At 43.3% G+C, this 12,557-nt stretch overlaps 1 protein-coding gene across 3 annotated transcripts in view; it reads right to left on the reverse strand.

Annotated features, from left to right (window-relative positions):
• Positions 1–2,720: 2,720 nt before the first annotated feature.
• The window catches only part of MFHAS1 (malignant fibrous histiocytoma amplified sequence 1), a 76,242-nt gene continuing 66,405 nt past the window's right edge, over positions 2,721–12,557 (reverse strand). Inside the window, exons 3-4 of one of the 3 annotated variants that reach the window (XR_001145445.1) lie at positions 9,425–9,535; positions 5,361–5,447 (exon numbers count right to left, since the gene is read on the reverse strand). Coding sequence is in view for 2 of the 3 variants with exons in the window: in XM_012724914.1 (XP_012580368.1) it covers positions 5,098–5,447 (350 nt within the window). In the remaining variant the exon portion in view is untranslated. Of the gene's footprint in view, positions 5,448–9,424; positions 9,536–12,557 lie in introns of all 3 variants that reach the window. The other 2 variants (XM_012724914.1, XM_004682201.2) reach the window with 2 other exon arrangements.

Raw genomic sequence — 12,557 nt, forward strand, 5'->3', positions numbered from 1 at the left:
TGAGCAGGGAGAAAGGAGAAAAGAGGAGAAGAGAAGGAAGCCAGATGGAGAACAAGACGGAGACCTAAGGAAGCCACATGGAGCAGCAAGCATGTGATGAAGAAACCGGGCTTGTTTCCTGACCCTGGACTGGTTAAGGCAGATGTGGGTGAGATACCTGTAGGGAGGTGACTATGGCAGTGTTTATATTGATTTTGATTTTGCTCTTTTCCTCCCAGATTTGTCTGGCCATGTCTGACCCTTTTCCATGGGTCCTGGCCAGAAGGTGCTTTAGTCTTGTGGCAGGCTTTCAGGCCTTGCTTTGGGCCAATCCCTTTTGGGTTGACTTTTGCCCACGAGGGGATGGGTAACTTCAGGTGTTGGATTTAGAAGTTATATTCTTTGTGTTCCATATTGTATACTCACTGTATTAAAGTCACTTTTCATTAAAGCTTTATATGTTTTGTCTTGTTGCGGCGGATGGCAGAACCCACTTAGAGCAGGCAGGTTTTGGGGCTTCTGGGGTGTCTCTTTCCCTGTCCTCGACCAGAATTGAGATGCCCTATAACAGTGGCAATGTGTACTGGTCCAGGCCCTTAAGGAAAAAAGTAGCAAGGTTCCTCAAAATACTAAAAATATACCATATGACCCAGCAATCCCTCTACTAGAACACAAAAACACCAAGCAAGCCTGGGATCTGCTTCACATAGCTTACAAGGAAGTAGCGAAGTGGCCCCAGGAGGGAGTAACGTGATAAATCATGCATTTCTAATTTCACCACTCACACCTGCTTCTCTGACCTCCTCAGTAGGTTGAAGGAACTGAGTTTCTTTTTTTTTCTTTTTTAAAGATTTATTTTATTTGTACATACAGAACTGGGATACAGGCCAGAGGCTCAGGGGCGGTGAGAGACTTCACCAGAGACAAAGTGGGGAGCAGAACAGGCAGATCTACGAGGGGAGATCTGCTGAGGGGAGCAGCAGGCGGGTCAGGAGAGGTCTGCCACGCCATGTGGTCACCTCCGGGGCAGGCGGGAATCGAACTCATGCGGAAGTGGCTTTAGCTTCTCAGTGCAGTGCTTTAACCAGCTGCGCCACCAGGGAGGGCCGGAACTGAGTTTCTTGGTAGAGGAAAGCTCTGCGTAGATGATCTGCTCCTGTGCTCTGCCTTTGGAGGGGCGCAGCAGTATTTTGCTTTCCTTGGGTGCAGCTCTGAGGACAAGGGCATCTTTGTGGAGCACAACCTCTGGATTTACTACCCTTGAAACTACCACATGGCTTCAGCTTTCAACCAGTAGAAGTACATTTGGATTCAGGGCATGCACACAACAGGTCCATCTGCCTTCTCAGGCATCTTACAAAGAGATGCTCCTGGTTTGGGGCTGCCTTCTGCCGTGGGCACCCAATATCCTGGAACCTCAGGTTGCCTATGTATTTAGTCCTTACCCAGGAGGCTGTTGTTTTCCACAGAAAACGGCCACACCCACCTCCCTTAAGGTCACCACTAACCTTTTAAAAATGAAGGGGGATTAGAGGCTCTGATCTGTACCGATAGGGGTGGGGCATAGCTCTTTGCTCCTGCAATATAGATCTCGAGGGCAATGCAGATGGCCCCCATTTAGGATGGTTCAACCCAAGATGGCTGGATTTAGGATTGTTTAGCTTTCTGAACTTGCGGTACTGTTACAGGGCAAGGTGAGGAGAATCCCTGAATCCCCAAACCTGCCTGATCTAAATAGGTTCTGCTATCTGCCTCATCAAGACAAAACATGTAAGACTTTAATGAAAAGGAACTTTAATACAGTGAGTATACAATACAGAAGACAAAGAATATAATTTATTAATCAAACACCTGAAGTTACCCATCCCCTTGTGGGCAAAAGTCAACTCAAAAGGGATTGGCCCAAAGCAAGGCCTAAAAACCCTACCACAAGACTAAAGCACCTTCTGGCCGGGACCCATGGAAAAGGGTCAGAAATGACCAGACAAGTCTGGGAGGAAAAGAGCAAAATCAAAATCAATATAAATACTGCCATAGTCAACCTCCCCATGGGTCTCTCACCCACATCTCTTTCAGCCAGTCCAGGGCCAAGAAATAAACACGGTTTCTTCACATGTCTCCCTTGGCTCCATGTGGCTTCCTCAGGTCTCCTCCTGGCTCTCCATCCTGCTTCCCTCCTCCTCAGATTCCTTCTCTTCTCTTCTTTTCTCTGCTCAGCTCCACCGTCCTCCTGGGTGGGGCAGGGAACTGGAACTTCCCCTTTTCCTGGGGACCGCCCTGTTACAGTACCATCTTCTCTACTAATGCTGAGAGTTCCCAGGAACTAACAATACTTTCAACTTACTACAGTCTGTCAGGATGTGACCCCACCCTAAGTCGAGGAAGATCTGTATTTGCAAATGGTTGGCAAAGACTTCTGCTAGGAATCCTTAAAGGATCGGGGAAAGTAACTTCCATGTCTATCAGAAATTCTTAAGTTTTGATTAGGAGTAATACAGCAGACGCTGGAAAAAAGGAACTGATTTAAGAGACAGAGATAATACATAAGAGTTTAATCCCCAGCCAGAAAACAGTCAAGGTTTGGAATAGAAACTCTTCAGTTCCCCTCTTCAATTCCCACTGCTACCACCCTCCACCACTCAAAGCTCAAAAGTAATTGAGGAACTAAAAATCTGAACTAGTGATTCCTTAACTGATAAAATGGAAACAAACAAACAAACAATAACTAAACTCTGCAAATATCACTCGTTAACCACTTCTTTGTGTTTTTATTGAACTTTTTTGAATCACTTTTTTTCTTTTAATTTATGCCTGGTATGACACTTAAATGGGGAAACACAATTACAATTCACAAACTGTGGCAAAAATAACACACACATCAGGAATTACACCAAACCCTTCCTTTTTATTCATTCAAAAGAGTCCAATACACAGTGTCAAATATGAGCACTGAGTGTTTTGTTTTGTTTTTTTTTTCTCAAGGGGGAAAACATTTATTCTGGCATCACTTTTACAATTCCAGGAAGTGGTTTTGATACCACAAGTTGCAGGAATAGAAACCATCACAAACTTGGAGGGCATTTGTTTGCGACGCCAGGGACTCGTTGGTTGGAAAAGACTCTTCTTGTGCTTAGTGAGATGCCTGTCAGTCTGTCCTGTTAGTCTGTGCGGCTGAGTCTTTCCAGGTGTGGAAAGAGAAAGCGGAATTTCCTGCCTAGAAGGCAAAAAGTTGCTCTAAAGCAGAGTGTTTTCTGTGTTCAACCCACCCCGCACCCTAAAGCAAGTTCACAAGCTTTTCTGGAGCTTCTTTCGGTCACAGGACTCTATCACAATGACCTTTTTATTAAAACACATGTGACACCACAATTTCTTCTTACACTGCTTCTCTAGGGTTCAGATGACGAAACATCACTTGTCAAAAAATAGCAGATATTAAGAATGTGGGCATTCGTAGTCATCATAATGGCAAACATTTTGTGGGGTATGTCACCCAAAGGAGCATATGTATTTACTGTTTATCATTTAATATGGTGCCCTAGGGAGTTATCCTAAAGGCACACCGATGAGTCTTTTCAAAAGTCTGGTCCAAAATCCATTCATTTGAGAGGTGAGGAACTATTACATGCCAATTAAAAAAAACTTTTATGCCCAGCCCTTCAATGGTCCATAAAGTAATTACACGCTATCATTCAGTTCACACTTGCACACACATGCACGTGTACACACTCACACACACGAGAACTGTGACAACAGGTTCATCTGCGACTGTATTCAAGGAAAATGAAATCTCCAACTTGAGGTGTTCTATTCAAGGATTAAAAACGGCAAAAATCACCTGATCCCATTCAAGTTTTTAGGATCTTACAAATGGAGGTCCTGGAGTCAGTGAAGTTAACTCCTGGGGCACAACATATTTTACAAAAATCGACTTGTGATTCTTCACAATGCAATCACTTGCTTGCTGTTTCTCTTAAAAATATGCCGAGATTTTGTATATTGTGGCATTCTAAAAGCCAATACTTTATAAAAGAAAATAATACCAGCTGACTCACTTGTCTTACACTGGTGAGAAACAGTTTTACACATTTTCAATTGATGTGTGTGGAGGTGGCAGATGAAAAGAGACCTTTACATTCTTCAGAGAATGTGTCACTACTGCAGCTGATGCTGTTTGGCCCCAGTTAGGAATATGAGAGAGTGTTTCATTTGGTTTGATTTTTCAAGTTTAATTTCATGGAGATTCTAAAGCAAAGCTCTGACTCGTTCCAGGCAGCAGAACATCCAATCAGTGGCTCCATATTTATAAATAATCAATATGGAATTTTGCTCTCCAATTAGGCAGCTCACTATCTTAAGGTTTGACAGCCAGATGTGGAAGGCTTTGGAAATGTTCTGCTAAACTTCAAAGACTGTTCTAGGGGAGAGAGTACTTATGAGCAGAACTCTACATGCTTCAGAATGGATTCCTGATTATTGTAAGTTATGCAAGGATTCAGGCTTTCCATGGATTTCTTGACCCCCCCACTGCCCCCTCCCTTGAAGAATCCTAACACCAGGTCACCACCAGCACATAAACCAGTAACAAACTTAGTCAACATGAGGGCTGCAGTGAGGAACACTGTCCCTGGCACTAGCAACATTGGGAAAAGACAGGGGATGATCCCCACCCCCCTGCCCAGGAGTTTGCAGGCAGGGACCTTCATTTAGAAGGCGAGTGGGACACTGAAGATGTCTGAAGATTCTGCTCATCACTGGTTACTTCTGTGAACCAACACTTAATCCACTTAATCCCTGGGTGGCTAGAGAGATTTTCTTTTTTTTTTAATTAAAGACTAAAGAACAAAGAAATAAGACCAAGAGGTCTTACACTCAAATAAGAAACCAGCTCCATCTTGGCACAGTTCTCATGCAGAATATTGCACCCAGTGTTAACTAATGCTAGAAGCGTCAAACTGTATAAATTTAAATGTATTTGCATATTATAAAAATAAAGATAACCATATACATATTTTACATGAGTTACGGAACAGCTATGAATGGTCAGTCACTCCCTCTTTCACATTTAACAGAACTGAAAGCCGAGTGCTCTAAATACTGCCACCTGGACTGGACTATGGCTTATATGTGCACAGAAAACAAAATCCCTGAGAAGCCATTCGACTTTTTTTTCTTTTCTTCAAGTAGCGCTCTCCTTGGAGGATCACAGTTCTGAGGTTCAGGTTGTAAAACATTTGCTCCATATTTTCTACCCTCCTTCCCCCATCCCTCCCACTTCATCCACAGGCCAGGTCTGCACCCTCCTGAAAGCATCCTGACCACGGTTTTACTCAGGTTCACCAAGCACCCTGGGGCATGAGGAGGTGTGCCAGGTTTGAAAGGTGATCCAGGTGAGTTCTGATGCTCCTTTCTCATGGAAATTCCACAGCCATAAAAGTCACTGGTTTCTGTGCTTTTCACCAACGTTCTTCCTATACAGGTAAATGAGAAAAAAAAGCAAAGATGACAAAAGGCAAGAGAAGGATATTCTTAGGAGAAGAGGAAGAAGAGGGCCCTCCCTGGTGGCGCAATGGGTTAGGACGCAGCACTGCAAGCAAGTCGCAGCCACTTCAGTGTGAGTTGGATCCCCGGCCCCAGAGGTGACCACATGGCGGGGCAGACCTCTCCTGACCTGCCCGCTGCTCCCCTCAGCAGTGTACTTCTTGATCTGCCTGTTCTGCTCCCCACTCTGTCTCTGGTGAAGCCTTTCACTGCCCCTGTGCTTCTGGCCTGTACCCCAAGTCTGTATGCATAAATAAATGGATCTTTAAAAAAAATAAAAAAAGAGGAAGAAAAATAAAGTTTTTTTTGCATAAGTTTTCCTTTCTACTCCTAGGATTCCTTATAAAAAATGCAAATATCCATTACAGAATTTGACTAGAAATCTAGTCAGACATTTCTATGATGCTAAATTCAGAGGCAACCACACTAACTTTAACCACTCCATTGTAATATCAAGTTTAACAAGATTTCTCATTACAAACCCCAAACTCCAAACACAGAACTGTTTTGCTTCCTTTCAAGAAATACAGGCATTACTAAATAGTCCTGTGGAGTACAAATATATACAAAAATGTGAGAATAATGTCCACTGAGGCTAAAAATCATGATTTTACTTAAAGTACTGTAAGCAAGGCTGTCATACTAAAGTCTTTGAAGCTGGATGAATGTAAAATGAAGAGACTGCTGTGTCTTCAACTAATTAAACAAAGTGGCATTTAATTCAGAGAAAAGGGTAGAGAAAAACATGTCAAATGCCCCCATTCCCTATTTCAGCTATCATGACATGTGATAGTGTTTCAGGATTATCTATTAAAGATTATCTATTAAAGGGAGCTGCTTCTCCACCCTCCATCCCAAATCAGTGTTGCTTGATCTTAGGGAAACTGATAACTTTATAATCCACCGAAGATATTTCTCACAGACCCGAATGGGGTTATCATGATGTCACAGGTACCACCCGCGGGAGACATGCAGCTCTCCTTGCTCAATCACTTGATTGATCCTTAACTCACAGCAGTGAATGGAGTAAGCTCTGTCTTGCTCCACATTTTCTGAAGGAGGAAACTAAGTTTTCAAAGGGTTAAATAACTTCCCTGAGGCTACCCACCAGTGAGCCCTAGAGTCAGCCCTGAACTAGGGTTACTAGATTCCAAAGCACATTAAATAAACTGCTAAAATCAAGGTTGGAATATTTGGGGCTTGAAGGACAGCTTCATGTCCTATGGCACTCAGCCATGAGGACTTCAGGAAGGTCTATTACCACAGTAAAGTTTCCCGTAGAGAAAGCTTTGAAATTGCCTCTAGTTCAAGTAATAATAAAGCTAACGGCAGTGAGGATGGCAGTGTGAAATGGCTGTCTCAACCTAGCAGGTAACCTGGGCAGGGAAAGTGAGGCTTCAGGTGGTGTGCCAGGCCGGTGCTTCTCACTGGCTGTCTCAAGCCTTCAGTCAGATGTACAGACAGTTGTGCTGGGCTTTCAGCTCCCTTGAGCCACATGCAAGACTGAGAACCAAAAGAATACCCACTCAAGGGCACTGAAGGGCACTGAAGGGCTACACTGCTGAAGGGAGGGAAAGGAAAACCCAGCTAAGTACTTCCCACATTGATCTGGCCTGTACCCCAGTTCTGTATGCATAAATAAATCTTAAAAAACAAAGACTAGAAACTAAGAGGAGACTCAATCACAGAAGTCTTGTCATAGGTGGGTCTAGTAGAAAGCACAGTCTGAAGGCAGTTAACTCATGTCAAGACACTGGAAAGGGGATGGATGTAGTGGAAGGATTTCATAGGGGGCACAGAAGGCGGCTTCACATGGAGAGACTCCTGGGGTGGCAGATGGGTGTGAAGCCACATCATCACCTGAGGCAGGAAACAAGACTGAGGAAGATCAGGCAGGAGAAGGGGTGGAAGAAACTCAGTAATTCACATGGGCCACCCAAGGGAGCTGATGGGTAACAGAGACCTGGAGATGAAGGGAGAGCCACAGATCCAGATCACCATAGGTTATGAAACCTGTTCTTCATAAGATGTTGCAAGATAATTCAAGGTGTTTAGAAGCTTAGGTGAGAACGAAGCTGCACCATGTGGTAGTAACCAGATTTCAGATTTTCTAGCTTCTGATGCTTTGATTTCAGGATTTTGCTGAAAGAACTGAGGGAACTACACCCTCTGAGTACTAGCCAGTCAGTAAGTACCTGAAACATGAGTGTGCTTCTCAAGTGCAGCCCAGCTAACCCGGAGCCCACACCCACCGTGGGCCTGTACTGTCCTCTTCCACTCAGACCACTGGCCACCTGCCCCAGTCACCCCCAGATTCTGGCAGCAGTCACCTCTAAGCCTGCTGACATTCTTCAAACTGGTCAATCTCAATCTGCTCAGCCTGCCTGGCTTGTACCTCCCCACAGAAATTACGGTCAAGGCCCTCCTGCCTCCTGGTGCTTCCTATGTGCCCTTCACTACCCTGCCTCCCTGCACCCAGCATGCCTGCCTTCTCCTCATAACCCCTTTCCAGCAGCAGTGGCTTCCTGACCTCTCCTCAAATGTCCCAATCATGCACCACAGTCCAAAACAGATGTGCAAGTGAGAGTTCTGTGAAATAGCACCCCAACTTGTGGATGCCAGGCCCCGCTGGGCCATTTAGTCAAGATGTCACTGTGGGAACATGACTAGACCTGGGACAGAGCACTCCCTCCCCTAGGGGAGGGGTTTTGCTCTGAGGAGTTGATTCAGAACAGAAAACATCCGTGACAACAATATGAAAGACCACTCGTGTCTTTCTCCTGTGAAGAGGGGCAGGGCAGTGAGTACTGCAGGTGGCCCTGACAAACAGATTTTCGTGTGGCTGCCTTGACCCCTTCTTAAGGTGGACGGGAAGGTATGTGGACGTTTCCCTCATCTATCCTGCACACACCTTCACTTGGGCCTCAATTTATAAGCTACACGTTATATATAAGTCAGGGGGTGGATTTTCCACAAATATCTGCATTTGCATTTTGAAATGTGGTTTTTCTTATTACCTTTCTACCCATCTACCCTGAGCACCACTAATATTTCCAGTGGAAATAACAATGACTGTATTGAGCGATGTTTACTCTGAGGAGCAAAGCTAAATGCTGTTCCTGCCACTGTGTCTCTAAATGCCCCATGAGATCAGTGATTCTGTTATCTGAAAATGACAGATGTCTGTAGTCCCAGCATTAGCAAAGTCTTAAGATTCCACTCAGAACATGCAACTCACAGCCCATAAAACTGCCTTGAGAAAATAAATACAAACACTACTTTTAAAATGCTATTAGCAGTGTTAACTGACTTGAAACTTTCCTGACGTTACATTTTCGGACAATATGAAAATTTTGAAACCTTTTTTCCCAATAAGAATCTAAGATTACCAGTATATGTAATATTATTGTAAATTAGGCAAACAAGGCCCTCCCTGGTGGCGCAGCGGGTTAAAGCGCAGCACTGAGAATCTGAAGCCACTTCCGCATGAGTTCGATTCCCGCCTGCCGCCTGCCCCGGAGGAGACCACATGGCGAGCCAGACCTCTCCTGGCCCGCCCGCTGCTCCCCTCAGCAGTGTACTTCGTCCATCTGCCTGTTCTGCTCCCCACTCTGTCTCTGGTGAAGCCTCTCACCGCCCCTGAGCCTCTGGCCTGTACCCCAGTTCTGTATGAATAAATAAATAAATCTTTAAAAAAAAAAAAAATTAGGCAAACAAATCAAGTAGTTTTCTTACTCTTAGTTCCCAAATGGATCTTGATTCTGGATAAAACTAGACTGTGTTATCATAAAATATCCTGTGCTACAGACTTGCTTCATCCCCAACCCCACCCACCCTTCTAAATGCTCCAAATCTTTAGGGAGGACTTAGCTACTCAAGAAACCCTCTCTGCTTCCCAGAGACTTACCCTTAAATATTGGTGCTTCTAAAGTCACAGACTGGGCACAGTAAAAATGATGGCATAAGGGAAAGAAGCACTATCTTTTCCACTTAATTTTCCAAGAAAGTATGAAGATACCTAAGCAGAGAGGGAACAAATTCCAGTATCAATGTGGCTGACGGGAGACTAATAAAAGAAATGCTATTCCTCCTGATCTGTAAAAGCAAGGCAAGGAGCAGCTTCACTCCCAACAAAGAACAAAGCAAATCAATGCAAATCAATAGGCCACTCCTCACAGGCAGGCACTACAAAACAGCTTCTTTTCTCTCTGAAATTCTACACCATCCCCACCCTCCATATTTTAAAATTCTGTGGTCAATGAAAACTTATCCAGTGTGATACAGCAAAATTCATCTTGATCTTTTTTTTAAAGAATTTTATCAAGTCCATACTAAACTCATCTGAGAGCAGTTAAATGTACTTTGCCTGTTTATTTAGTGAGATAAAAACCAGAATCTTCATCTTATTTTTTATAAAAGGCTAGTCCAATTGGTCTTAAGTATTGTTATGTCATGATATAAATGCCCACATTCATAGGTGAAGTCATAACTACACCTAAGTATGCTTAAGAACAGCATTCTTATTCTTAAGAACAGAATTCTTCTGGAGTTCTAGAATCTTGGTTGAATGGGCATTCAACAGAATACAGGCAATAATCCAAATTTAAAGGTATTTTGGAAACACAATGTCTCCACTTTGACTCTTAGTACTTTCTGGAAATGGAGAAAGCTTACCCCAACCATTTTCAAATCATATTTTCTAATCCTGTAACCTATGACCTGCCAAAATGAGAATTCACTTCCTCTCTCAGTCATACCACATATGATACGGTGCAGACAGACAAGGGAGACAGCAACAGTCAGGAAACAGAAAGTAGTGTATTCCCATTTCCTGTACACTCAAGGGTCATTCAAAACCACATGGAAACCAGCAGGCTGCATCCAGTGGTTCTCAAGGTCAAAAACCTGTACCGCTAACCTGTTGAGTTCAGTCTTTGAGCTCTTTAAGTGAAAGTCAGCAGATGGACTGGGTGACCTGATAGCCTAGGAGAGCGTAAAATTGGAGGAGAGACCAGGCTAAAGCTCTTTGGAAATGAGAACAAAAAACATTCTACAGGGTATCGAACATGAATTGCCAACTGCCCAAAGACATGAAACTTGCCATTTGTCCAAAGAAGCCCACCCTTCACTTCTGAGTAAGAATATTACAGGTCTCAATGTGCAGAGCAAAAGAATAGGGATGAGAATTCACTTTTTCAATAAAATTTTTAAATGAACTTCCCTATCTGCCTCTTTTCCCACTGAAAAGTATGTGTTTTCATTTTATGATTCCTAATGCAAGGTTCAACCTCCTTGAATATCTAGGGGTCAGTGAGGCTGCCATTAAGTTCCAAGTGGTAAGTATGGGAGGTGAGGAGTGTGCTAATTTTCGAGATAGTGCAAATTCTTCTATCCATAGCAAATTGCCACAAATATACTTTAAATAGCTCACATTGTTTTTTAACAATTAAATCTCAATAAAACTGAAAAACAACAAAAGATGGAGAGAAGAGATCAGAAAGTCCAACACAAGCACATTAAAATCATTTGGGGAAACTTTCTGTTGCTGCAAAGGGTCATGATGCCACCTGTCCTAGAAATCTGCAGACTTGCTTACTTGAGAGTCCAGTCTTGACCAGCCACCTGTGTTTTGGGGGACAACAGAAGTAAGAGTCATCCTGCTGTGATGTGTTTGAGTTAACTGGCTGGAGCTGCAAAACCAAGGCAATAGACCCAGTCTCCCCATTTTGACTGTTGGAACCCAAGTCTGAGACCTTAGACAGAGATTTAAGCTGTGTTGATATCAGCTATCTCCTGGGGTGGCTTTCTTATCAGCCTCCCAAATCTTCCACTTCCTTGTCTTGACATCCACTTGTAAATCAGACCTTCCACTGGCCAGGCATAGAGGCCTTTTTGTTTTCATGGATAGAACTGTGCATGCTTGTGTGTCTGTGCATATGAAACCTTATGGTTCAAATGGAATTTTACACAAATGATCACAATAGAGATCATTTTTCCTGGCCTCCATGTCGAAAAATGGTGATTTCCAAGAAAAGTGTTGCCAAAAATAGAAATTTTAAAATTTAGAGATTATTCCTTTATTTAGAGTTGAGTCTTGCCATGTCATGCACTTTAAAAAAAAATTTTTTTAAACCCATTTCAGAAAAACCTATTTATCACACAGCTGTTGCAAAAGTAGTTCAATTTCTTAAAGGTGTTTCCTCTGGCATATAGATGTCTCAGGCTATGAGGCTCTGGTTACTCATGACTTTTAAGCTGCTTGTTCATTTAAGGATAATAACCGTGAGAGGCAGTGGGGCTGATAGTGATTTTTCAGGCTGGTATAAATGTCTTTCTGTGCTAGCACAATGAGAAGCCCACGGGAGCATACTAGCTGGCTCTCAGTGCCACTGTGGTTTCTTGTGCAAATGGATATTATGACTCCTACCTCTATCTTGCCTATTAAGTGCTATGTAGCTATGGCAAAACAATAGGTTAATGCCTCTCCTGGTACAGGAGAATCTACACCAATACAAAGCATATTGTTTCTAGAATATCCCCTTATCCTTACCCTGTGTGTATCAGAAAGAGACCAATGCACCCAAACTCGAGAACAGTAAAATTTGTCATTTGGTATCTTCAGGACAGGAAATGTTCTAGTTAGTAGAAGTTATTATCTAAATCTATTTTAATATTTAAGAAGCAATTCAAGATTTTCTAGTGACTGAGGGTTGTATTAGTGACAAATTATACTGTGCATGTTAACTAAAATAGCATTCTGAACATAACAGCGTTAGTAAGAGTGTCTCTGGGGTACTCGGGGATATTTCCCAGCATAGGAGGATTCAGGGTGTTCTGTCTCATGAGTCACCAGGTTGGAAGGGAAGAGGCAGCACTTTATTCTGTGGCTGCACCATGGCCCCTTGCTCAGCAGAGTCTGAAGGCAAAGGAGCTACATGGCAGGGGTGGGACGGCAGGGGATGGAGGCTTGAGCTTCAGTGGCAGGCTCTTTGCAGTGCAGCCTACTGGCAAGTTTCCCAAGATGAGTGAGCACAGCATTC

The sequence above is a fragment of the Condylura cristata genome, unplaced genomic scaffold (genome assembly GCF_000260355.1).
Source record: "Condylura cristata isolate star-nosed mole 26May11 unplaced genomic scaffold, ConCri1.0 scaffold00014, whole genome shotgun sequence".
In the NCBI taxonomy this organism is placed as follows: domain Eukaryota; kingdom Metazoa; phylum Chordata; class Mammalia; order Eulipotyphla; family Talpidae; genus Condylura; species Condylura cristata.